Below are 25,195 nucleotides of genomic sequence, written 5' to 3'. Positions count from 1 at the left end.
TCCATTTGGGCTAGTGTTGGCCCAAATTCGTTCTGCTCAGGAAGTGAAAGGCCCACGCTGGGAAGCTGGGGGACCATTCCCAACTTTCCATTGGGTTCTTGAGGGGTAACTGGGAAGGAACAGGCTGTAGTCTGGCCCGCCTTCAGTTGAGTGGGCTTCGGAATGGGCCTAGGGCCACGTGGCAGTGCCTTTTCCTTCACCTCGATAAAACCCGGGTCTGCAGTCACAGCAGAGGAGCCTCGAACAGAGCTCCCTGCGAAGCATATAGAGGTCTTCTGAGCTTCCCCTTTATCTCGTTCTAGGATATCCGCAACAACTTCATCTACCAAACGGGCAATCTCCCTTTCCTCCGCATCCGGTACAGGCTGTGAAGAGGAGACGTTTGGACCAGCGCCTGTCTGAAACGTGCTTGTACCCGGAAGGCCACTCGCAGTCTCGCCCACGTGCGTGAGATCCACTTGTTCTTGTTCCGGAAACGGCTGGGATCGAACCTCGACTTGGGTCTCTGTAAAACAGTCGGCGATGCTGGATTTCGCGTCGAGCCAAGGATTGTAGGTGGGAACCTCAGTGAAACCAGCTTTGTGGATAACGGTGGTGTTTTTCTGGCTACAATCTACGAGGTCATGGCTTAGGCACCCGCATTTGCAGCAGAAGGTTCCAATGTTCTCATATTTAGCCTGGATCCACCGCGCCGGGAGATTTCCTCTGTCGAGGAAGCATCCGGCAAAGAGGGGTTTCCGGGTAGAGACCTTGGCTTTGAGTCTCATCTCCGAATTAAACTTATCCCTTGGGTTCACCTTACACACCAATGGTTCCCCGGCCATGCTAGCAAACTTCTAGAGGCTTTGGGTATGGATCGCTCCTGGTGGAAGCCCGATGAGTTTCAAATATAGCCGTTGAATCTCATGTGGCAAAAGTTAATCTATGTTAATTTCTGTTATATTTTGGATATTTATATACCATTTATTTGTTTGTGCATAAGCAAATCATATTGTAAAACAACATTTAAAATTGTCGAGATGATTCACACTCAAAATGCAAAAAAATATCTATAAATAAAAATGTGTAAAATTGTCAAACTTTGGGTCCCGTGTACACAAATATCTTTTGGGTTTTCTTTTTTTAACTCTTATATTTAATCGGCATTGCCTACTAAAGATATTGCAATCAATTCTGTAATATTATGCCTGTTTATTAGTTTATAATTATTTTTTTCTTGGAATTTAAAGGTGTATTAGACATCACTCTTTCAATATTAATTGAAGATGACTACAAATAATAATAAAAAAAAACCTTGGGAACTATGGCTACATTGCAATGGTCAAATTTAATAGAGATATTGACACTAATATTATTATTTTACTGTCATTTACCAATTTTTAATCAAAACGAAAAAGTTGACAGATCTATTACCAAGTCCTATGTATAAAGACATTTGTACCTTTAAAACCCAATTACATTTTTTAATTTGGAAAAAAAAAACAAAAAAAAAACATCTTTTCAACTGTCACTCATCTTTTTCTCTCTCTTCCATTCGTGATCAAACAAATCTAATGTCCATTTACATAAATGTGCGCGCCAACCACAAGCCTCATTGCCACTCATAGTGCAAATGTGCTTGCAATCTAACGGTTATGGAATCGACTATCAAGTGAGCGAACATTGACTATCTTTATTAAGAGCCGGATTCCACTTTTGATGTTTCCCTTCCATCACTGATTATTCTCTGGTCTTCCAAAACATAAGTATATAAGCATCTCTTAGCTGTGAGCGAATGAATCAAAGAGTCGAGTGTATAACGCTGACTTTCAAGAGCACCTCGGGATTTAGTTCGATTTATACCGTGGCCATCAATTGTGATTGCAATACGTCTCATCGTAACGGTCACTTAAATGATGTATTTACTCACAACCTGTCCTGGTCATGTACAGACCAACTGTACAGAATGCTCCCACTCAGTGAAAATGTATCCACTAGCGAACCACATATGTGATCTCAAATCTAGCTACCCATGCATAGATTGATCAATGACCAGTTTAAGTGCTCCACCCGAGACTTATATCTATCACATCATATGTAGAGATATAATCCAACTTAATGTATAGGGATAAAGGTTGGACGAATGTTGTTATACAATATCATGTACTAACTCATCTATTCTATTATAGATGATGTCTTTATCTCATTCAGTTTGCAATCTAATGTAATTGCAATACTAGCTATAAGAGGGAATTACCATAATACCCTTCTATGGGCAAAACTCCTAACAGTCGGCATGCTCCATAACCTCGTCTCTCAGCGGCGTGTGTCGGGTGCGGTCTACGACGCCCTCAGGCTCTTCAATGATCCACTTGAGTTCTCCAAACGAGTGGTCGAGCATCGAACCATGCTTGTCAGCCACCACACCATCGCCTGATAGAGTCTCATGAACCTCATCGAGAGAAGACTCTGAGTACGGCATGAGAGGGATGTCTTCCTCAGTAGGAATGACAATCTCCTCGAGTTCCGCCTCATATTTGGCCACGTTCTTCTCGACATTAGGGAGCTCGATGTTGAAGTCTTCCACGTTGTTTGTGAGGATGTCCTTGAGAAGAAGGGGCGTTGGCCTGACATTGCTTAAACCTGTGGTCAATCTGGATGGCCCAGTCAGTACCATCTTTGTTGGCTCGAAACTTCTCGACGGTCCCCTTGTACTTCAACGAAGAAGTCTTCTCGACCGTCCAAACTGCCTTCTCTAGATCTGCCTTCACTTCCCTCTTGATCAGAGCGACCTCGACCTTTGCTTGGTTGAGTTCGGTTTGTTTCGCCACAACGGAAGCTGAGAGGTCGGCGTTCGCCTTTTCCAGAGCCTCCTTAGCCCTTTTCTTGGCATAGTATGACTTCGACCACGCGGTGATCTTGGCGATCCGAACCTAGATGCTGACCTTGAGGCCATGGTTTTCGAGAATGAGATCGTTGATCCTATTGGCAAGCTTCTTGATGTACTCCTCTTTCTTTACACTCTCTGTCTCAAGATACGACAACTTCCCCTTCATGCCCTAGAGTTCGGCTTCGGAGTTAAGGGCCTTCGTGCCATAGTGCACATTGGCTAAGTCCTCGTCCTACGCCAAGGCATCTTGGACGCGACCATCATATTAGCGAACATCTCAGTTCAACTCGGTCATGACAAAAAAAAAACTAAAATGAACAAGTGTCGCTTCCCCTCTCAGCATAAGATCAGCAACTCCTCCATGATAACGGTAAGAAATCCGCATATCGTTCATCCATATCAACGTATGCGCAAACCAGCCATCAACAGTGATCGTGCCTATATCTCTATAGAACGGCTTACCACCAGCAGGGATCATATCCATATAGTCAATCCGGACATATGGTTTGGAGCAGGCACTGGGGCACTACTCGCTCGTGATGCATCAGATGGAACTGCGGCTGCTGGTCAGCTTCCGATTGCGCTTCACTTCCTTCGCTCATTTTGCATCAACAATCTGTAGAGCACATCATTAATTGTTCACATCTCAATATGCAAATAGATAAAGTTCAAGGCAAAGTATATATCTAGTTCAACTCTTAAAAAAATAATTAACTTATAACTATGGTTCGCCTAGTTGTCCATGTTTTGCTCTGATACCACATTGTGACGTCTGCCCCTCTAGGAGCTTCTCTCTTACTCTCTAAGGGATGTGCGTCAGTTTTTATTGTTCCACCTAGAAGTGGCTTTATGCGTAGTGGTTGTTGCTGATTCACGAGACTTAAGGGTCTGGGGTTCAAAACACAGTAGAACATTTTCATTATTATTATTATTATTATTTTTTTTTACAAACTTATAATAATTAATTTATTTAATTATAAAATTTACAGGAGACTTAAGGGTCTAGAGTTCAAAACCGAATAAAACGCATTATTATTATTATAATTATTATTATTTTAATTTTTACAAAATTATTATAATTAATTTATTTAATTATAAAAAGTGAAATTTGTTGTCACTAGCCCATTTTACATTTCTTATTAGGGGAATGACCCAAGTTTCATTTAATTAAGGAAATAACCCGTTTTTTCTTAGCAGACAATTACACCCTTCGCAAATCAGTTAATTAATTAACAGACTGAATTGAGTTAGGTTAATTAATTAACTGAATGTTTGGATTGGAAATTCACAAAAAATTTACAAAAATCAAAACTGAAATCAATTCCTATTCAAAGTATTCAATTAATTAACCTAATTCCTAATTCAGTCAGTTAATAAATTAACTTTACTAAAAAAAATCAGAACCTAAGCTAAATCTTAATTCAACCAATCAGTTAATTAATTAACGTAACTCAATTCAGCTAGTTAATTAATTAACTGATTCGCGAATTAGCACTGAATCAACAAAATAGCTCAACAATTCAACAAACCGATTGATCGAGGGTAGATAGAGCCGTAACGGACTCAACAGCCCATGGGCGGGAGATCAGAGGCGACTTTCTCGGTATCGCCGCTCCGGAAAAGACGGATACCGAAAACCACGAACCCAACGGCGTGATCGGCGACGGCGACGAGGAAGACGCCGCCGTTAAAGGACACGACGGCGAGTATAACGAGGTAGGCGAGGCCGACACGCAGCGCGTGGAGGAGCGTCTGGGCGAGGGCGACGCCGGCGGCGAAGGAGCGCATGTTAAGAAGGCGCAAGTTGGAGAGCCACTCGGTGACGATGGCGAGAGCGAGGAAGTAGTACATGGGGGTAATTTAGGTAGTTTAGGTTAGTTGGACTATTCCCTTAATTTAGGAGAACTTGAGCTATTCTCCTAATATTAGTAGGCTAATTGTGCTAGTATACGAGAACTTACTTTTATTCTATGGACATGCACATAGGCTGAGCACTAAAATATTCCTATGTTTCAGCCGTCGTGTCACGGTGGTCGGAAGTCACCAACGCCGCCATGCATGGTGGTGGAAGACTTTTTTTTAAACAACTTTAAGGACATCAAACTTGCAATTATTACTAAGCATGTCTCATCATTGAACATGCAACTTGTTTAAAATCCAAGAGCAACTAAAAATTAGACATGTGCGCAAATCTAAATAATATTATAAAATTATAAAACAAAAGAACATCTTAAAGAAACATCTATCTATTTGTAGATTCGAAACTACAAAACACAAAAAAAAAAAAAAAAAAAAAATTCAAAATGTATGTTCTTCAACATATCTCAAGAATCCACCCAAGTATAAATCCATCTCCAACTCTCATTTCCGAATCCCAACAAGAGAGTATGAAAATATATTATATTGGTCTTGAACTTAGATGTGAGTGTTTGGTCAAACCTCTTCCTTCTTCTTTCTCTTGATTTTCTTCTTGCAAGACTTGTTTTCTTTTTCTTTCTCTCTCTCTCTTTCTTTCTCTTTCTATTTTCAAGCTCCCCTCATATATATACATATATAAATATATATATCTCTCAAAAGTTTAGACCAGTGAAGTGAGGGAAAAGAGAGAAAAATTCTAGGTTTTATCTAAAAAATTTGAGGATTTTTCATTTTAGTCCCTGAACTTTTTAAAATTCTCTCGAGACCCTGGTTTTGCACCACACCAGCCAACATTATTTAGATGAAAGCTCAACCATCCTTCCTGATGACTCACGAATTTTGCAGTAAAGTACCTCCGAAAGTTGCACTTTAGTCCTCTTTATTGAAAAATTGACATTTTTGCCCACTCTCCTTATAAACTGTGCAAGAAAATTATTTAAAATAATTTTATTTCTTTTATACTTACCTTAACATATAATATAAGGTTCTGGAAAGTTTCATAATTTTTCGAGTTCGTTTGCTACTTATTCGGGATTTTTCGAACCTTGTGCTCGGGAAATTGTATTTTCTTTTAAAGAGGCAGAACATTCTCGGAATTTTCTCTAACTTTCCAGTCCACCACATGTTTATCTTAGATGAAAATTAAATGTGGCAAGATATCTCTACTTCCATCCTCAAATTCCAATTATTTATTGGACTGAGTGTGTATTAACTGCAATTTAGCTTATCAATCGCACACCTAGTCCTTTGTTGTCCAAAAAATGTCCTTATGAGATTATGTGGAATGATTTTTTTATCATGGGTTTATGCAAGTTTTGCATCTACTTTGAAAGCTAACGGGACTAAATTTCAGCAAAGAGCAAGAAAGTGTATCTTTCTTGGATATCCACTGGAAGTCAAGGGATATAGATTACATGACCAAACCACTAGAGAAGTTTTTATCTCAAGGGATGTGGTGTTCATGAAAATATCTTTCCGTTTCATGATCATAACACTGATCAAGTAGAGTCCGACCCATTCCCTGACTTAGTTCTCCCTACACTTCACATATCTACTCTTATACCACACATCTCTCCTAAGTCCATTGATCTATCTGCATACTCAAGTCAGCTACCAGATGAAGACTCTTAACAATTTTGGAGTAAACTATCTTGGAACAAACAACAGTTGTAGTTGAACCAGTCACTGCAGTTAGAAGATCAGATAGACCACGGGCACCACCGAGTACTTAGAGATTATCATTGCAATTTATTGCATCAAAGCTCAGGTGCACATAGTCCATCACCTCATTTATTATCAAATGTGATTTTTTAAAATAACTTGTCCAGGAAGTTTAAACATTTTTTCTTGTTTGTCTTCGATCACTATGAACCACAATTTTAGCATGAGGCATGTAAATATCCACATTGTAGTCAAGCTATGGCTTGTCCCAACAAACAAAAAGCCGTCTTTATTGCTTTCCATATCAGCTTGTTTGACACGGGGTTCTATTCCTAAGAGATCTCGAAGTCGCGCGCTTTGTCGGAGATTTTGTCTTTCCAGAGGCGTTGATATCTCCCCATATTTTGAATAATGTTCTTCGGTGGCTTCTTCTTTAAAGGACTCTTTATGTTGCTCTTTTTTGGAGATTTCCCCTTTTTTCTTCACCATATTAGTGTTTCGTTCATTTAGGTGTTTACGATTTCTAGGTTTCAATGTTTACACTCTTCATTTTATGTTTTTTTTTTTGGTACAAATCTCTTCATTTTATTTTTATATTTTTATTCAATTGAAATAATTTTATTTTCAGTCAATTTATAAGACTACTCATAATGTTAAAATACATATATACTTTTGCATGACTGATCGGGTGACAAAAACGTGGACACATGACTTACGTTTTGACCAATTTTTTTTTACAATGACTCGAGACGAGAAAAGACAAAGACTAAAGGGATTAAATACAGATTCAAAAGTTCAAGGGACTTGATCATACAATGCCATAATACAAGGGCAATAATGACATTTTTCCTTTATTTTATTTTAAAATTTAAAATTTTGTTTTTCTACAACAACGGGAAAGTGGCAAATCCCTCAACAAGTGGGTTTTTATCGTGAGCAGACCAACAAATCAACCATCCGATTCATATCGAATGACAAAGGCTCAGTGCTATATATTCGTACTTTGAGCCCATTTAAAAAAGAAAAACAGTAACGCTAGGTTTATCGAGTCGATCTTTTCCCATTTTCAACCTTCGTCTTTCTTCGTTTCTGGTTTTTTTTTTCCGTCTTTAGAATTCGACCTAATGAAAAGTGTCGGGAAATTCTTCCAAGATGTCGGCGAATTGAATATGTTTTCTTCATTCTTCGTATCTGTTTTTCTTTTCGCTGTCATGCTGTTTTTTAGATCTTTCTTTTGTGTTTCTCGTTCTTCGTTGCTGTTTTTTTTTCCCTTTTCGTTCTCGTGCTTTTTCCGATCTGTATTGTTATTCTTTGCTGTTTTTTTTTCCTATGTTGTTTTAGATCTTAATATTTGTTTTCGTCGTTCGTCGTTGCTGTTTTTTTCTTTCCTTTTACGCATCAAATCACATGCCCATGGCTATAAATACGCATATAAGCCCGTCATCTTAGATCATCCAGTGCCCACTAGGGTTTATGCGAAGCGATTAACATCTTCCCCAGTTTCTCACTTCGTCTCTCTTCGTTTCTGTTTTTTTCTTTTTTTCTTTTTGTTCTCATGCTTTGTTTTAAATCTGTCGATGATCGGTGACGGGAAAATCCGATTTTAGATGTGATGTTTGATCCAATTGACCCGCAATGGCTCACGAACGAGACCAGATTGGCTCGCAATAGACCCACGAATGAGACCCGATTGACCCGCAAAAGGCTCACGAACTAGACCCGATTGACCCGCAAAAGGCTCATGAATGAGATCCAATTAACCTGCAAAAGGCTCACGAACGAGACCCGATCGACCCGTACTAGACCCATGAATGAGACTCGATTGACCCTTTAAAGGCTCACGAACGAGACCCGATTGACCCGTGAAAGATCCATGATCGCGACTGATTAACCCGCGAAAGAACTACGAGTGAGACCCGAGTGATATGTGAAAGAATTCACACCCATTATCGAGGCCCAATTGAGAATTGACCCATGAATGAGACCCGATTGTTCCGAAAAATTGACCCGATTGTCCCGCAAACTACCCATGATTATAGCCCGATTGACCCGTACATGAATCAGTTATGGAGACAGACTCGATATATTTCAAGAAGATATGCGCTCTCATCTCGAGGATTGGGGATCAGACTCGAAAGGCGTGGAAATCTAGGATAAAGTTCCTGATGCGTTAACATTGGAACCGAAGCACAAATCGAACAGTTATGAGTCTTATGACAGTGCGGAGAATGACTAAAACTTAGCATTGTGTTGCTGATTGCAAGGTCTTTTCGCTTGCTTATATGTTCCGTTCCATGTCTCATCGGAAAATCGCAGCCTTTGTTTTTTATTTATTTATTTATTTATTTTTTTTATATCTGATTTGGCTTGCTGCAAAAGACCCACGAACGAGATCCCATTGAGTCGCGAAAGACTAACGAACCAGACCCGATTGACTAGCGAAAGACTAATGAACGAGACCCAATTGATCCGTGAAAGACCAATGATTGTGACTGATTGACCCGCGAAACAATTGCGATTGAGATCCAATTGATATGTGAAAGACCCATTATCGAGACCCAACTGACCCACGAACGAGACCCGATTATTCTGACAAAGTGACCCGATTATCTCGTGAAAGATCCATGATCGTGACCCGATTGACCCACGAATCAGTTGTTGAGAGAGACTGATGTATATTTTAAGAAGATATGCCCTTTAGTCTCGAGGATTTCGTGATCAGACTCGAACGGTGTGGAAATGAATCTGTTGCCTATTGGATTAAGCTCTCAGAGATGTTCCTGATGCCTTGACATTCGCACTGAAGCAAGCACAAATCGAACAGTTATAATGCCTCCGTTCTTCGTCTCCTTGGAAAACCGCACCCTTAGTTTTTTTTATCTTTTTTTTTTCAATCTGGTTTGGCTTGTGGCTAGTGATGAACAATGAGCAACATTGTAATTAAACAAAAGAAATAGTGTCTAAAGGATTAGTCTCCAACTCCACGAAAGGGATCCTAATGTCCCTACTCATCAACCATAATGGAAAAATAAAGTGTAATCCGAGTATAAAAATAAATGGCTAGCAGCAGCCAGCTTGTTCGAAGGAGAGGAATTGAAATTCTGATAGAAAAAAATGTCAAACACTGAGTATCGTTCCCCAAGTCTTGGCTCCAATTGATACTTGTCAATAAAGTTTCTGTTACTTTCTTTCATTATCAATAGATAAACCACTTTGAGGCATCTGATTATTACCAGACAATAAAAAAAAAAAAAAACAGTTTTCCCTGTATCAATCCGTGTATCATATCTATGTGCGGCAAGATTTACGAAGTGCAACGAAACTTCATTGTTGAAGTTGTAAAGTTTTACCCCATAAACCCGCGAAAGACCTATGACGAGTAACCAATTGACCCGAGAAAGACCCACGATGTGATCCGATTGACCCGCGAAAGACACAAGACTGAGACCCGATTGACCCGCAAAAGACCCACGATGGAGCTCCGATTGATCCGCAATGGACCTGAACAAAAGTCTGACGAAGTGGAGTGAAGTTGATATTCCAAGGCAGCTCTTGTGGTCTCGATCACAGCTTGGCCTGCGACATAGTGGCATGTAAATTCTGGCCCCGCCTATGAACTCTGTCCATCTCTCCTCTGATTTCCTCAGCGTAAAGAATGCATTTTTCCCCCAAATCTCGCACCTCGAGCTCAGCTTTTGTCATTGAATCCGATGGAGAATTTTGTCCAGCACACCCCAAAGCTCTTCCTGCAATTAAATTGATCGATGACCCATGCATATAAGTTTACACACGGTTTGTTGAACTTGACTAGTCTTCATTAGAGAAGTACCTCAAACATAAAGTCCTGAAACGACGACTGTTAGTCCTCAAACTTTATAATGTTATGTCCGATCATGTCAATCTGTTGCATAAAGAAAGCCGAGCGGAAATTACAGTCAAATCTTATGCTACAAGAATTACTTTATAATGTTATGTCCATACCTTGGAATAAGCGGGACCAACTTTATGTCTGAATGACGAAAAATCCTCCACGACAATCACACCCCGTCGTGAACCACGATTGAATCCAGTCCGTACCATGTCCTTGTTGGATTTTATAAATGCCATGTTTCTATTTAAAAAAAAAGAAGAAAAAGGGAGTTCTTTTAGTTATAGCAGATAGATAACAGAGATTGTCATGCATAAATAGACCCTAAAGATCAACATATTCACCTTAAGATAATCGCAGAACAGATTTTTCGTTCCACTTACTACAGAGTCAAGGGAACGGCAAATTATATCCCATGATCTAAAGGTATCTGTGATCTAGAAAATCCTTATGGCCCATCGATCAATCTGAAGATAGAACAGCAAAATCCTTATGGCCCATCGATTGACCCGAGAAAGACCCACGACCGAGACCCGATTGATCCGATAAAGACCCACGACTGAGACCCAATTAACCTGTGAAAGACCCACGATCGAGCCGCAGTTGACCTGCGAAAGACCCATGACCGAGACCCGATTGACCCGTGAAAGACCCACTTCCGAGCCTCAATTGACCTGCGACGGACCCCCGAACAAAATCCACGACTGCTACACCCCAGGGGTGGCTGAGGAATTTACCATCTAAAAACACCACTTTCTGGTAAGAAAAGCTTTTTAAGCTTTGATGACATATTCTGCAATTTTGAGGTATTAACTCTCGATGACAGTATTTTGATGTTTATTGATCAACTTAGTAATTTCCGGCCTGAATTGTAAGAAGTTCAGTATGTGACACAACATAAAAAAAAAAAAAGGATATTCACATGTCCTTGGTATCAATCCCTGGTCTAATTTGCCTCCTTCCGACACCTTTGTGGTCCTAATTGGAAACATAAACGTCTCCTGAAAAAGTTACATGGGATTCAGAGTCAAACAACAATCTGACGTGAACGAGAAAGTGGAGATAGTTCATGCGATTACGGAGATATATGTCGATTCAACAACGATGTATAAGCTTTCAAGGATCACAGCGCCCATTTGTGAGCTCTAAAATGATGTGCCCTTGTGGCTTGGCGTGTATATTTTTGTGTAGTCATTTAGAAGCTGTTTCTGCGAGATATCGTCCACGATTTCAGGCCTACCTCTTAGAGAATGGATTGAGGAAAGACGCTCTTCTTGTAGAACAAGATGAGTTTCCACAAAGGTTGATGCCAAACTTAAAGCTGTTGGAGTCATGGGAAATGCAGGAGGGAAAGTCAAGGCATTTGACAAACGAGGATGAAAAAATGGATTAGTATAATGGTCATGCTAGCAGTGATAATGGCTCCACTGGGTTGGTCAGTGCCAAGGATGCTGACGTGGAAGAGTCAGCTAAAACTTAAGAATGTTGCATTGAATTTATTGATATAAACATGGGTTGCCCAATCGATGCGGTTTGCAATAAAGGTGCTGGATCAACTCTTCTCATGAAACCAATGCAAATGAAGGAAATCATAGAAGCATGGAGGTTAGAACATACTATTTTGAAGGAAAAAATCGCTAGGAATGGGGACGTATCTTTCGTTGTGGATTGCTTGAGTCAAGCCTAGGGTAGATACGAAAATCAAAGAGCAAATACATTGGGATATCAGTTCTGGTGAGCAATTCGAAATATTAAAAGAATATGTGCGCTTTGGTCGTTGACTCAAAAAAATTTGTTGGAATGGCTAAGCTCCGAAGTGAAGATGTTTGTCATAATCCGGGTAATCCCGAAGAACAAGTTGCAGATGATAAAAATGTCTGACAGAATGACCCACCAAGTACGTGTCAAACGTAAGGTACGAATTCAGAGCTCTCAGCACTCTCTTTTGGGCTACAAGTGTAGCCTCAAAACTAAGATATGCTAAAAAGGCAAGGGTTGAAGATAGGATAACTTACTGAGGAAGTTATGGAGCTCGCTCAACTCATGAGGTTGGCTTCGATTTCCAGTGAAGAAAAGTCAATCCACTGCTCGATGTGGCCCTGGCGAAATAAGAGAAATGAGAGAAAAGTCTAAACCAGGAACAGGTAACACGAAGAAAAGAAAGAATGAACTCTATCAACATAAACCTGTAATCCCACTACTTTAATGGACGGCGCTGTACCTTTGAAAAAAATAAAAAGTGTCTTGACTCCATGAAAGGGATTCCAATATCCCTTAAAGTCAGCAACCATAACAAAATGCAACAAAGTATAATCCTAAAGCAACCCTAAACAAAGTGCAACAATATCCCTTAAAGAGACTCTAGTGAACTGTGAGGGAAATAAAATGCAACAAAGCTGTAAATTTTGCTAAAATGTACAACGTAGTAATTGATGATGTACAGAAAAAGCAAATAAAATGCAACAAAAGAAATCCTAAAGCTCCTCGACTAAATTCAACAGAAAATTGGAAAAAAAAAAGATAAATTTACGTATGATCCTAAAAGGTGTCATTAGATTGGGTTGAACCATCCTCTACCCTTAGACAAATTACGAACAAGTATAATCCAAATTACGAACAAATTACGCATTGCAGAAACAGCAAATCAGAGTGTTGTAAGTCTCCGTGTCCTGCAACCACTCCAACAGGTAGAAAGCGTCGGCGTCCGACCCTACTTGCACAGGTCGTTGATCAGGCTGTTGTACATTACAATGTCCGCGCTTGCGCCGCGCTGGATCATTCCTCAACCTTCCCGGCCCTGCAGAGGCCGTTGACCAGCAAGTTGAACGCCATGTTGTTGACTCCCCCGCGCTCCGCCATGTCATCGAATAGCCCCATCGCACAGTCGATCGCGCCTTTATGATCTTGTCCAAAGGGCATCCGCGGAACACCATGTCGTTCACGAGCCTCACGGCCTCTTTGATCTCGCCTCTCTTCAAGAGAGCGGTTATCAGCGTGTTGTAAGTCACCGTATTCGCGATAACGCCCTCCGAGAGCATATCGCGTGAGAGTGCCAAGGCCTCGTCGATCCTGTTAGCGCTGCAGAGCCCGAATATGAGCGTTGTGAACGTGTATACGTCGGGTTTACGGCCCTTTGAGCGCATCTCGCCGAGCATCTTGAAAGCTCGATTTACGTTCCCGCCCCAGCACATCGCGCAGATGAGGCAGTTGTATCCGACGGTGTTGAGGCTGTGTCCCTCGGCTTCCATTTCTTTCAGGAAATTCCCCGCTTCTTCGACCCGATTCACCTTGCAGAGAGCGTCGATCAGCGTGGTGTACGTCACCAAATTCGGCTTCGTTCCTCCCATATCGCCCGCTAAAGAATGAGCCGAGTGAATCAGACCCTTCTCGCAGAGCCAGTGGATCAGCATGTTGTACGTGAAGATGTCGGGTCGAAACCCGGCTCAAGCCATCTCGCCGGAGAATTTCCTCCGCTTCTTTGAGCCGGCCCTTTTCAGTCACGTACCTATGGATCACCGTGTTGAAGAGGATCTCGTTCGGGGTCGCCACTTTCCCCAGCACCGACCTCGCTCTGTCAACCTCCCCGGACCGGCACAGCCATCGGATCAAAACCCCGGTAAGTCTGGTTGTCGGGTACGACGTCCCTGAGTGACATGCGATCGACGAGCTTTGCTGCCTCGTTGACCCGGCAGGATTTGCAGAGACCGCGAACAACGTCTCGGAAGGTCCAAATCTCCAGCGAACAACCCATCAGAAGCATCTCCTCGAAGAGCCTCACAGCCTCATTGACGTCGCTCTTTGACTGGGCGTGGATGAGAGTGTGGTAAATCTCCGAGCTTGGGACACACCCGTGCTTAGTCATCTCTCTCAGGAGTGAGCAAGCCGAGCCGACCTCGTTGACCGAGGGAGACAAGCCCTGGCTCAACATTTCGTCGAACACGCGGCGAGCGACCATGGGACAGTCGCCGGACAAGAGCACTGAACAACACCGCATTGTACGATCTGAAAGTCGGAGCGCAAGAGTAAACGGTCTTCATGTCGGAGAGAATCCGAGTCACTTTCCCGGGAAACCCGGCTCGGCCGTAGGATTTGATGATGGAGATGAATGTGTCTTCCCTGAAGACCACACCTTCCTCTTTCATCCGGGCGAGCATAGCTTCGACGGGTTTGAACTCCGAGGCCTTTCCGAGCTTATCGACGAGGAAGTGATACACAACGTACGTGTGGGAATAGTGCTCCTCTGCGAACCGGCCCATTCGAAAATGTTGATCGAGGTCGGAATGTCCAATGGGAGCCTGAGAACCTCGCAGAGCTGAATTGGGGACATATGAACCCCGCTTCTCCGGAGCTCTTTCAGATCGAAAGGCCTGGTCAGTCTTTCCCATTCGTTCTCGGATTCTGACTCGCGTGCGTTGTTTTCACGGCCATCGTTACCCGACGAACCATTAGCTGAGCAAATCCCCGAACTGGGGTTTCTTAACAGGTTTTTCAAGCTCTCGCTCGCGTAGATACACAGTTGTGATCTTTTTAACATTACTATATATGTGTAGCTAAGGAGTTTTGTAATACATTGAAGAGTACTGAACAAACTGAATTGTTTTCGGTTCGAAAGACTTACAAAGATTTGGCTGGAAAGTTCAGTATGGCTCGTTTCCTTCAGGTATGTCCTTTTAAAGTCTTGTCAATAGAGTACGCTCGAGTTTTATTCCTTTTAAACCTGAAAAAGCTATGAAATCCGAGGGAAAACCTGTGCAGACTTTCGCCGAACTCTTCTGTGAGCGTATTGGAGATGTTCTTTGGTAGTTTTAGAGTTTCCTGAGGGTTACTTAGCAAACAAGTTATCTGTTAGAGTTGTCGTTTATTTTCTTTTAGTTCTTATGCTAAAACCGACTAGTCGCTGTTATTAGCTGAACAACTTTGTATTTAAGGATTTTGAATCCTCTTTGTCAATCAATCAGTCAATATCATTCATTCTCTTTCTTTCTCTAGAATCTTTTCTCTCTCGATCTCAGATTCCAATATGGTATCAGAGCTTTTTTCCGCAAAATCCGAGATCGATTGATCAAAATTCTTTTCTTTCCTTATTCTCATCTTCTCGATTTTGTTTTCTTCAATTCCGTACAACAATGGTGGATGCAGAAATCTCATCGACAGAGAATCATGTCACCGGCGAACATGCTGGCAATTCACGAACTAGATCTACCATTGAAGATCAATTATCTCCATACTACCTTCATCATTCTGATTCCTCTGGAGGAAGCCTTGTCTCCCACGTCCTCACCGGAACCAATTACATGCCTTCGAGTCGATTAATGTTGATCATTCTTGAAGCCAAGAATAAATTGGGTTTCATCGATGGAAGTATCAAGAAGCCTTCACTAGATGATCAAGATTTGATTCGTCTTTGGAGTCGGAACAACAACACTATTATTGCGTTGATCATGAATTCCGTGAGCAAAGAGATCGCAGCCAGTCTTCTTCTTGGAGGTATCGCCATGGACATTTGGAATGACCTGAAAGATCGCTTCCAGCAGAGCAATGGACCGATGATCAACCTGACTCAAGATCAACAATCTATTGGTGTGTTCTTTACTAAACTCAAGTCTGTCTATATCAAGATCTCTGTGAATTCAAGCTAGAATGCACTTGTAGCTGTTCTTGTGGTGGAAAAGCGAAATTGAGCCAATTCGCCGAGTCAGGATATGTGATGCAGTTCCTCATGGGCCTCAATGAAAACTACACTCATGCTCGTGGCCAAGTGCTAAGAAGCCTATTCCTCCCATTAGCAAAGTGTATGCGATGCTCAGCCAAGAAGAAACTCAAAGGTCAATTGGCTTCGACACAATCTTACAGAATGACCAGTCCAACTCTCTTGCAATGTCTGTTCGTGAAGAGCAAAAGAAGCAAAAAGCAAAGGAGAGACCTCTTTTCACACATTGCAAGATGCTAGGTCATACTGTGAAAAAATGCTACAAAATACACGGCTATCCACCAGGCTACAAACCAAAGATGAAGACTCAAGTCAACACCGTCGAAGGATCATTGAACACCCAGTGATCTTGGCGATCCGATCATCGATGCCGACCTTGAGACCATGGTTGTCGAGAAAGAGGTCGTCGATCCTATTGGCAAGCTTCTTGATGTACTCATCTTTCTTCACACCCTCCGTCTCGAGATGCGACAGCTTCTCCTTCACGCCCTAAGGTTCGGAGTTAAGGTTCTCTGTGCCAGAGTGCACATTGGCTAAGTCATCTCCCTTCGCCAAGGCACCTGGACGCGACCATCATATAAGTGAACATCTCAGTTCAGCTCAGTCACGACATGCAAAAAAAAAAAAAACTAAAATGAACAAGTGCATTATTACAATTAGCACGAAACATACTTTCGTGCCACATAAAAATGAACGAAAGCTTTAAAATTTTCTAACCGGTAAGGGTCGCGGACATATGCCGGTACTACACGGGCTCAAGAAGAGTTGGCACCTTGGGGATTGACATGCCCATCATCATGTAGTCTTGATTATAGTGGAAGGTGATCCGATTCGCCTTGTGAGTCTTAGACGGAGGAGGAATAGAGACCGCCTGGCTTTCACCTCGAACCATCGAGGTAGTGTCACCCTTGGCGAAATCGATCTTCTTTGAATTCTTTTTCTTCTTCTTCTGAGTCACATGTTCACCCTCTTCATCCGGGGTCTTCGATGAAGTCCACGCAGAGGTCGGAGTCCTGGTAGCTCGGTTTTGTTTCCGACCATAATGAGTGTTGATTTTGACATTCATATTGTCATCAACTTCTGTACAGAAACGAATACTACTTTTAGTATAAACAAAAATGGAAGGAAACAAATAATAAATTTGGACAATAACGAAGTCAGCCTTATATTCTTTAACGTTAGGGAGAGGAGGAGCTTTTCATAGTTCGACCGCTATATATCTCGAAGGGGTTAAATCGGTCCAAACGACATGACCCTCTTGGAGTTTCTTGAGCTTTTCGAACTAATCATTCACTGGAGGAACTCGACATCTCTCTAAAAAAAGGAGTTATTAGATCAAAACCAAGGAAAAATCAGCTCGATTTCAATATCCAATTAAATTATACCCACGGCACTGGTCGAGGTCGTCTGAAACAAATTGGCATAAACACCTAGGAAGTGCTGATTGACATAGTAGTAAAAGTAACTCATGCCCCACGGAGTATCCTTCCCAGGGATCTTCAGGATTACTCTTAATTTGCCCGAGGAGTTCGACAGGTAGAAACATTGGGGATCATGTTTCGAGTTCACTTTGACCATACATAGGTGGAGTAAATCCATCACTGTGAGATCGACCTCGTGTTTTCTGGCCAGAGTTATGATCCCGATCACCATATAAACAAAGTTCAGACAAATCTGGGAAATGGTAAGCTTAAGGACTTTGAAGTACTCAAACAAGAGACGCAGAATTGGAAACCTTAGCCCAAACTTCTCGAAAAAAAAAAACATCTCATAAATACAACAACAATTATCTATCAAGGTATCCGTGTTTGCCCCTAGAGGCGGGGTAAGTACATGAATCTTGTAGGGAATCTGGTATTTCCTGTGGAAGGATTCTAAGTCAGTAGCTCTAAGGATCGAAGGCAATAAAAGGTTTTCGTTATTGTTCGAAACATAGATGAGGACTCGGGACGCTTTGGGTTCGACATGATTTTAGGGGTTCTATAAGAACTCAAACATATACACGAATAAAGTGACGAGTTGCTGGGAATTTCTATGAAAAGTGGTCGAGCTCAACGAAAAACTCAAACCAACTGAGAAAACCTATGAACTTGCTAGAGAAAAAAATTAACGAAGACAAAATAAAAGAAAGTAAAAATGAGAGAAGTTACCTACAAATTTCTCTCGCGCCGTAAATATAACAAAGAATGGATGTGACCCTTGATATCTTCATATAAGGGGCGGTTAAAATCCACGTTTCGAGAAAATCTCATCATTAACCATCAAATCATATATTCTCTGTTATCCGCTTGAAAAATCTCAATAGACACGAAATAGTATCGACTTGGGAATTGTGGCATTGTGAGGGAGCGACACGTGTAGCACATGTGTGAGTGAATATTTTTCAAAATTTGATTCGCGCTAAAGTTTTGGACGAAATCAACCTCTTTTAGTCAAAAAGTCCAATAACTTGTGAATGCCCGTGTAGTCCCAACGACATATAGAACTAATAACCAAACCATTTGGTCCTAGCCCATATTCTGTATCATGAGTTTGGCCCACCTTCTTTGAGAAGCAACCACAAAGTCGAAGTTAACATGAGATGCGCGATCTCACTTTGGGACCCGGAGCATTGACGATTTCCACCGAGCCGATTCAACGAAGTGATATTTCATGGCATGACAAGAGGTGATGAAGGAGGAAGGCACCAACTCGTGTGTCCGAGGATTGCGCACTCCGTCGTTGTATAAATTCATTTATTCCGTAAAAAAATGTACGTTCTCTCTTCTCAATTATATTATTCGAGCTCGCTATTCATTGTTCGAATTATTGAGCTTGGTATTTGTAATTGAGATTGCGTCATCAATAAATTCGCTTCATTCATTGTTTTTCGTTATATCTATTTTATTTTGAGTTTATTAGTGTTCATAGTTTTTTTCACAACTCATTTAATAATAATTTTTTAAAATTTTGATTAATTTTGATAAACATAAATTTAGTAATATTTACATCAGAATTCCATGAGTTAATAAAAAAAATCCGTAATTAAAATCTATAATCGTGACAATTTTCAAAGAAAAGGTTTGCGTTTTAACTAGAACATAAAAATGTTGGTTGCAGCCTTACTAAATATCAAAGCTATCTAATAAATTTTCAATTCTCTTATGACATGTACCTTGTAATACTAACAGTATCAATGTAAGCGACCTACTCCCTCATGGTAACGAGGGTCGGCCTCCACCCCGGCCCGAGGAAATGACGGTTCTACCCCGACTCATCACATCTCTATAAATGCCTCCAAACTCCTCATTTGGAGGTAAGTTTGCTCACACTTACAAAACCTCTGCTTCTCTCTCTAGAACTTTAAAGCACGACACCTAGACTAATGTTGAGCATCGGAGTGTCCATCGGAGGAAACCCCTCTGCGGTCCTTTAGCTCATTCTTCTCTCTTTTCTTAGGTGACGAGTCGTCGGAAATCCTTTTCCGGCACGGCGGAGGTACATGTGTCGGGACAACTTCTCCGTTTGATCACCGCGCGGTTATGGGGTCCGACCCTAGATCGAACTGCTAGTGTTGGTCCATTTTCAGCATTAACAAAAGCATATAACTCATACATAATAGGTCTCTTTCATATATCATGTGATATCCACTGGTTTTAAAAATATTCAATTTCTTAAGAAAAACGTATCCAATTAAATATATACCAGCAGCTTGATTAATATGTACGACTTGTTAAAAGTACTTTCGTTATAATAAAACTGTACTGAGTCTACCTAAGAGTCAAAACTACATACATGGGTGGTCGTTGTCAAAGAGGTTATACAGCGATCATAATATTAAGGCCTATCTAAAAAAATCATGATATTAAAATATTAGACATCCAACTCAAAATATCGTTCCAAAAGAATAAAAACATTTTTCAAACAATAATAATACCTCGCAAAAATACACGCACAATCAAACAGAAATTTTAAAACAAACTAGCAAGTAAGAACCTCCATAAGAGTCCAATCCAGGCTGTCCTAAGTTAGGGGTATAGTTGGCAATCTAAATCAACACTTGGCTCTCTGTCTTTCATTAATCCCAAATCGAAGTCTGTCGTTCAAATATTTTACGTTTTGTTTTCTTTTGATTTAATCCTGTAATATTTTTTAAAATCTCTCAGTTCGATCCATGGCTTCTCGCCGGCGAATGCTGTTGAAGGTTATAATTCTCGGCGATAGCGGGTAAGCAATTCTTCCTTTCGCTAGTAATTTTCGCATATATATATGGTCTCAGAGGAAAGAAGAAGAAGTAAATGTAACCAGTAAAAATCTTTGGGCGCTTTTTGTTAATACTGAATTTAACGTGTCTGTTGATTGATTTTTCTATCTACAGGGTCGGAAAGACATCGTTGATGAATCAGTACGCGCTTCAAAACCTAGATCAATCGTACTATTGTTTTATTCGAATTATGGTTGTTTTAAATGTTTAAATGATGAATTGTTGTTTTATTGTTCTAAATGTGGTATAGGTACGTTAATCGTAAGTTTAGCAATCAATACAAGGCTACAATTGGAGCAGATTTTCTGACAAAGGAGGTTCAGTTTGATGATAGGTTGTTCACATTGCAGGTACCAAATTAAATTATGTTATATATCAATCATGTTTTCTCATTCAGGCTTGGTATTATACTCTTGAATATAGCTGTGGCATAGAAAAAACATTACAACGAATCAAATCAGTCATGTTAAGGATAATTATTGCAGTCGTCAAGAGGATTTTGATCCGATGCTCTATACTTAATTTCCACTGCTTAGTTATGGATATTGAACTAGATGTTTTTTTTTCTAGAAGCAACACAGTTTATTTTTAAAATAAACCCAAAAAGCCGAGTATTGAACTGTTTATGGGAATCGTAGATTTGGGATACCGCGGGACAGGAAAGGTTTCAGAGTCTCGGTGTGGCATTCTATCGTGGTGCAGATTGCTGCGTTCTTGTCTATGATGTGAATGTAATGAAATCGTTCGAGAATCTCAACAACTGGCGTGAAGAGTTTTTGATTCAAGTAAACATTTCTTGGAATTTTTCGGTTCATTCTTGTCATGCTACGACTCAGAATTGTAGCTGATTTTTTGGTGTTGAAATTATGTTCAGGCTAGCCCATCCGACCCCGAGAACTTTCCATTTGTTGTGTTGGGGAACAAGGTCGATGTCGATGGTGGGAATAGTCGGGTGGTAAGTTCTCTTTGGTATACATTTATTCCTTTAGAAATGATCAATATAGTAAATGCTTTGTAAGTTATCTGATCATCCAATTACATGTATAGGTCTCTGAGAAAAAAGCCAAGGCATGGTGTGCTTCCAAGGGAAACATACCATACTTTGAAACGTCTGCAAAAGAAGGGTTTAATGTTGATGCAGCTTTTGAATGCATAGCCAGAAACGCACTCAAGAATGAACCTGAAGAGGAAATGTGAGTACATATATTTAAGGAACTTTAACTGCTCTACTTACAGTTTTCAATTGTAAACATAACCAAACATTTTTACACAACTCAAGTTGGACTGATAGCCCGACATTCCACAAACCTATACGATAAAACTAAGCCAATTTTTTTATTTGTTTCGCTCGTCTGATCATATATATATATGCGATGTCTATAGATTTTTTTTTTGTTCACATCTTGTTTAAGAATTTTCCTAATATTTTTCTTCCAATGGTTTTGAAGATACCTTCCCGACACAATTGACGTTGCGAGTGGAGGACGTCAGCAAAGATCTACAGGCTGCGAATGCTAAAATAAATTATGCATTGCAATTGTTCATCTCCTCATTGCAAAAATGTTTAGTTAACAATTCGATGAATACACGCCTGTTTTAACCAGAAGGTTAATCTAGACATATTATTTGTTTGTACTGTAATAGTGCTCCTTTAAAACTTCCTGTTTCGAATTCCGCATTCGTTAAATAAGAGTAGTCTCTCTTTATCCATGCGTAGTCCATTTGAGAGCTAATATAGCAAATCAGTAGATGTAATAGAAATCAAACTTATACGGAAAAATTAGCTCCTTTCTAGCGTATGATAAATACTTTATTACTGATTTTGCTTTTAAGAGTCAATTGCAGCTCTCAAAAAATAAAAATGCTATACCAAAATACACTACAAGACATAATAGCGCAAACGTCAACGACACGTGTCCTAATTTTGATATAGAAGACAAAATCCCACAAAAGAATCCAATGCTTCTTCAGATTTCAGATTCATCAAGGGGAGTAGCCGAACAGAGACAGAGAGACTCGATCATTTTCTAGGGTTTGCATTTTCTCTCTGTTCCGTCAATGGAGGCTACAGAAGATCAACGATTCCACCAAGTCCTACCTCCACGGCTAGAAGACGCTGGACTCGAAGACTGCGCGCTTCCTCCCGATTCCATCCAGGAAGCTTTCCTCAAAGCCGCCGCCGCCGTGAAGTCACGCGCCGCCGCGATCTTGTCCTCCTCCGATGAAGAGGGCGAAAGCTGCGTCGAAGATCCCTGGCCCGAAACCGGGGAGTTTCCGGGACCTTGCGTGGAGAATGTCGGAGGCGGCGAGGAAAAGAACGGTGGAAAGGATTGCGTCGATGGGCTGCGAGAACTGGAGATCGGAGATGAGAAGGAAAAGAAGAATGGTGATCGTGACGATGACGATGGGGATGAAAAAAGGCCTGTACTTGTTGGAGGTTATGTTTGAATTTCCATTTTCTAATGTTTGTTAAGATCTTGTTATTTTGTATATAATCACGGTATTTCTCTGGCTGTTTTCGTTTTTTTTAATCAGGTAAACATGAAAAATAAAATAATTTCACTTCCCATTCTCTTTTGCAATCTCTTTCTAATTGTTGAATTGTGGCACACTGAGCTTTTTCGAGAAAACCTTTTAGAGGAATAAACCGAGCTCGATCGGAGAGAAAAGCTATCCTCAAAGAGTCACTCTTTGGAGCGCACTGGTCATCCCAGATAATGATGACTGTTCGCCGGCATAGAATTGATAAGGAAGTCATAGACGCCGATCCTAAGCCTTGCAGAAGCAAGAGAAGAGACAAACAACACATATCCACAAGAGAAAGAACACAAAATCTCTGATAGATTAGATGTCAACAGTCGATGGAGAGAAGCGAGTATAAAAAGACATGTTTGCACAAGTGAGTCCTCAGGACATAAAGACATTTAGGGTTAGAACTCTAAAATCCGTGCACACTGTATACGGATTAAATATGATATTATTGTGCTTATATAGTTGTATGTCGATCGGTCGTGGGCGAGTGAGCGAACCAAACTTAGCTTGGTCAAAGTCTAATCTTTTGGACTGAATTGCTTTATTAATTTTAGTATGTTACAAAACTATTTTTCATTTTAATAGTTGTTAAAGTGCACTAATGAGATGGTAATAATCGTGCACCTATGATGAAACATTTTCTTAACGTTTGTAATCATCGGAATTCATCATGCATTTTAGATGTTGTCTACCATTGATGATGAACGTTGTAAAATGTTTTTGAGGAGCTTATATAAAGTTGAATGCATCTCTCATTCAAACACAAGCAAAATCTATCTTTTCTCTCTTAAATTTCCTCTCAAATTCTCCTGGTTTTGGTGGAAGTATTCTGGTACAGGTTCAAGTTCGCCGGACTTGAACATGGTGGTGCTTTGTTCAACTTGTACGTCGTTGTATCTTGGGAGAAGTTGCTCATGTTATTCCAGCACCTGGTGGGAGAGCAACAACGCTTTAAGAAAATTGTCGAACAAGCCTCGACGTGTTCTCCATTTCCCTTCCTACCGATTTCTTGGTGATATCGGCCAATTTATTTATTTGTTCTCATGTCTACATATGTAATTTTTTATTAGTTTTGTTTCTAATTATTTTATTATTTAAAATTATGCAATTTGTCTATTATTAGCAATATGGCTAACAATCTTTAAGCGTTATTTGTTGTTTTAGACAGATTGCTAACCCGGATTTTTCAAGACGGTTTGTTTATTTTTCGTGTTGAAATATTAACACGAAACTAATATTATTAATTTTATTGTGTAGACATGGCGCTTAAAGAATCAATCCCGTGAGAATGTTATTCAAGTGAGCAAAATCGATGAAGATTTTGTATGTCCAGTAGCAAATTCACAATTTTGGTGGTGGTCGTAGAAAATCGGTTCTCGGGACTACAATGAATTTCTACTAATAGCTAAAAAATTATACTAATGTCGAATCACCAAGGCTTGTTTTGGAGAATTGAAAAACCCTGACACATGCAAAAAGAAGAAAACAGGGTTTTTAAATCCCAAAATTAACCGATCAGAAGCGATTTTAAGAGTAACTCCAATACAAGCAACCATATTTGTTTTATTGCTTATGTGGCAATGTCATGTCACATTTTTGGACACCTTAACATTGTGGGAAATAATGATTATATCAATGGTGCATTTTCTAGCACCGATGCTCACACTTTTTTAAATATAAAAAAATAAATAAAATAATAAACACACCACTATTTTGGATTGAGTGGGACCCACTTCAACCACCTTTTGGTACTACCACCATCAGAGTGATTTTTATGCAAAGTACTATAATTGATGATGTGGAGAATAAAAATTAAAAATATATGTTATGATGATGTGTAAAAATTTGACAATTTATGAATAGTAATTTTAATTATTTAATTAGAGAGAGCAGCAACATCTCGTTTATGTGGTGGGTTGAAACGAAGAGCTAAAACGCACAAGTGTGCTTGCAAAGATTCAATGGCAACATTCAAGCATCAAAGCTGCAATTGGACTTGTGAGGACTTAAAGAACACACTTAAATAATCTACTATGCTTGCCATGTGGCCCTCTCCCAATATCTAGATCTAGAGTCAATGCTTTTTAAGAGGTTCTAAATGGCTAAGTCATCAACTACTGATTACAAAATTAGTGCAAATCATATTATAGAAAACTTTATTATTATTAGTATGACTAAAATTCTAGAAGACTCATCCAAAGACCATGGATGTTCAGAGATATCAAATAAGTAATAAATGCGGTCTTCACTACCTCAACTAGGACAGAAAGCACATTTGGATGCGACTTTTGTCGCATCCAAAAGTCCAAATTCGCATTCAATGGTAAAAATGAATGCGACATTGGATGGAAATTCAAATCCAATAGTCCGCATATGTTGACCCTTGAATCGCAT

At 40.2% G+C, this 25,195-nt stretch overlaps 3 protein-coding genes, 1 long non-coding RNA gene and 1 pseudogene across 6 annotated transcripts; 3 read left to right on the top strand and 2 right to left on the bottom strand.

Moving 5' to 3' along the window:
* Window positions 1–9,542: 9,542 nt before the first annotated feature.
* On the bottom strand, window positions 9,543–12,456 carry LOC149385064 (uncharacterized). 3 transcript variants are annotated; one of them, XR_016301384.1, is made up of 6 exons: window positions 12,332–12,456; window positions 10,892–11,317; window positions 10,661–10,783; window positions 10,430–10,559; window positions 10,278–10,349; window positions 9,543–10,194 (listed from the first exon to the last, which is right to left on the bottom strand). It is a non-coding gene; the product is annotated as an uncharacterized LOC149385064 (long non-coding RNA). The 3 variants fall into 3 exon arrangements; XR_016301383.1 differs by having other exon boundaries at window positions 10,661–11,317; XR_016301385.1 differs by lacking the exon at window positions 12,332–12,456 and adding an exon at window positions 11,396–11,551 and having other exon boundaries at window positions 10,661–11,317.
* A 504-nt stretch (window positions 12,457–12,960) lies between these two features.
* On the bottom strand, window positions 12,961–14,884 carry LOC149385063 (uncharacterized; annotated as a pseudogene).
* A 558-nt stretch (window positions 14,885–15,442) lies between these two features.
* LOC149385062 (uncharacterized) lies at window positions 15,443–15,955 on the top strand. The gene has a single exon (XM_089626229.1). The coding sequence runs from the start codon at window positions 15,443–15,445 to the stop codon at window positions 15,953–15,955; it is 513 nt and encodes a 170-aa protein (XP_089482355.1).
* Window positions 15,956–20,012: 4,057 nt separating this feature from the next.
* LOC149385061 (ras-related protein Rab7) lies at window positions 20,013–21,979 on the top strand. Its single transcript, XM_089625411.1, has 8 exons — window positions 20,013–20,039; window positions 20,172–20,232; window positions 20,384–20,410; window positions 20,520–20,619; window positions 20,908–21,054; window positions 21,144–21,224; window positions 21,317–21,462; window positions 21,718–21,979. Exons 2-8 carry the CDS (start codon window positions 20,180–20,182, stop codon window positions 21,785–21,787), a joined length of 624 nt encoding a protein of 207 aa, XP_089481537.1. The 5' UTR covers window positions 20,013–20,039; window positions 20,172–20,179; the 3' UTR covers window positions 21,788–21,979.
* Window positions 21,980–22,121: 142 nt separating this feature from the next.
* Window positions 22,122–22,841, top strand: LOC149385060 (uncharacterized). Its single transcript, XM_089625412.1, has one exon. It carries the CDS (start codon window positions 22,328–22,330, stop codon window positions 22,715–22,717), a length of 390 nt encoding a protein of 129 aa, XP_089481538.1. The 5' UTR covers window positions 22,122–22,327; the 3' UTR covers window positions 22,718–22,841.
* Window positions 22,842–25,195: the final 2,354 nt, after the last annotated feature.

Source organism: Urtica dioica, chromosome 9 (genome assembly GCF_054948205.1).
Source record: "Urtica dioica subsp. dioica isolate 48M chromosome 9, U.dioica_male_clone48M_v1_H2, whole genome shotgun sequence".
Classification (NCBI taxonomy): Eukaryota; Viridiplantae; Streptophyta; class Magnoliopsida; order Rosales; family Urticaceae; genus Urtica; species Urtica dioica.
Note: the sequence above shows the minus strand (reverse complement) of the source record. Positions and strands in the feature narration are given on the sequence as shown.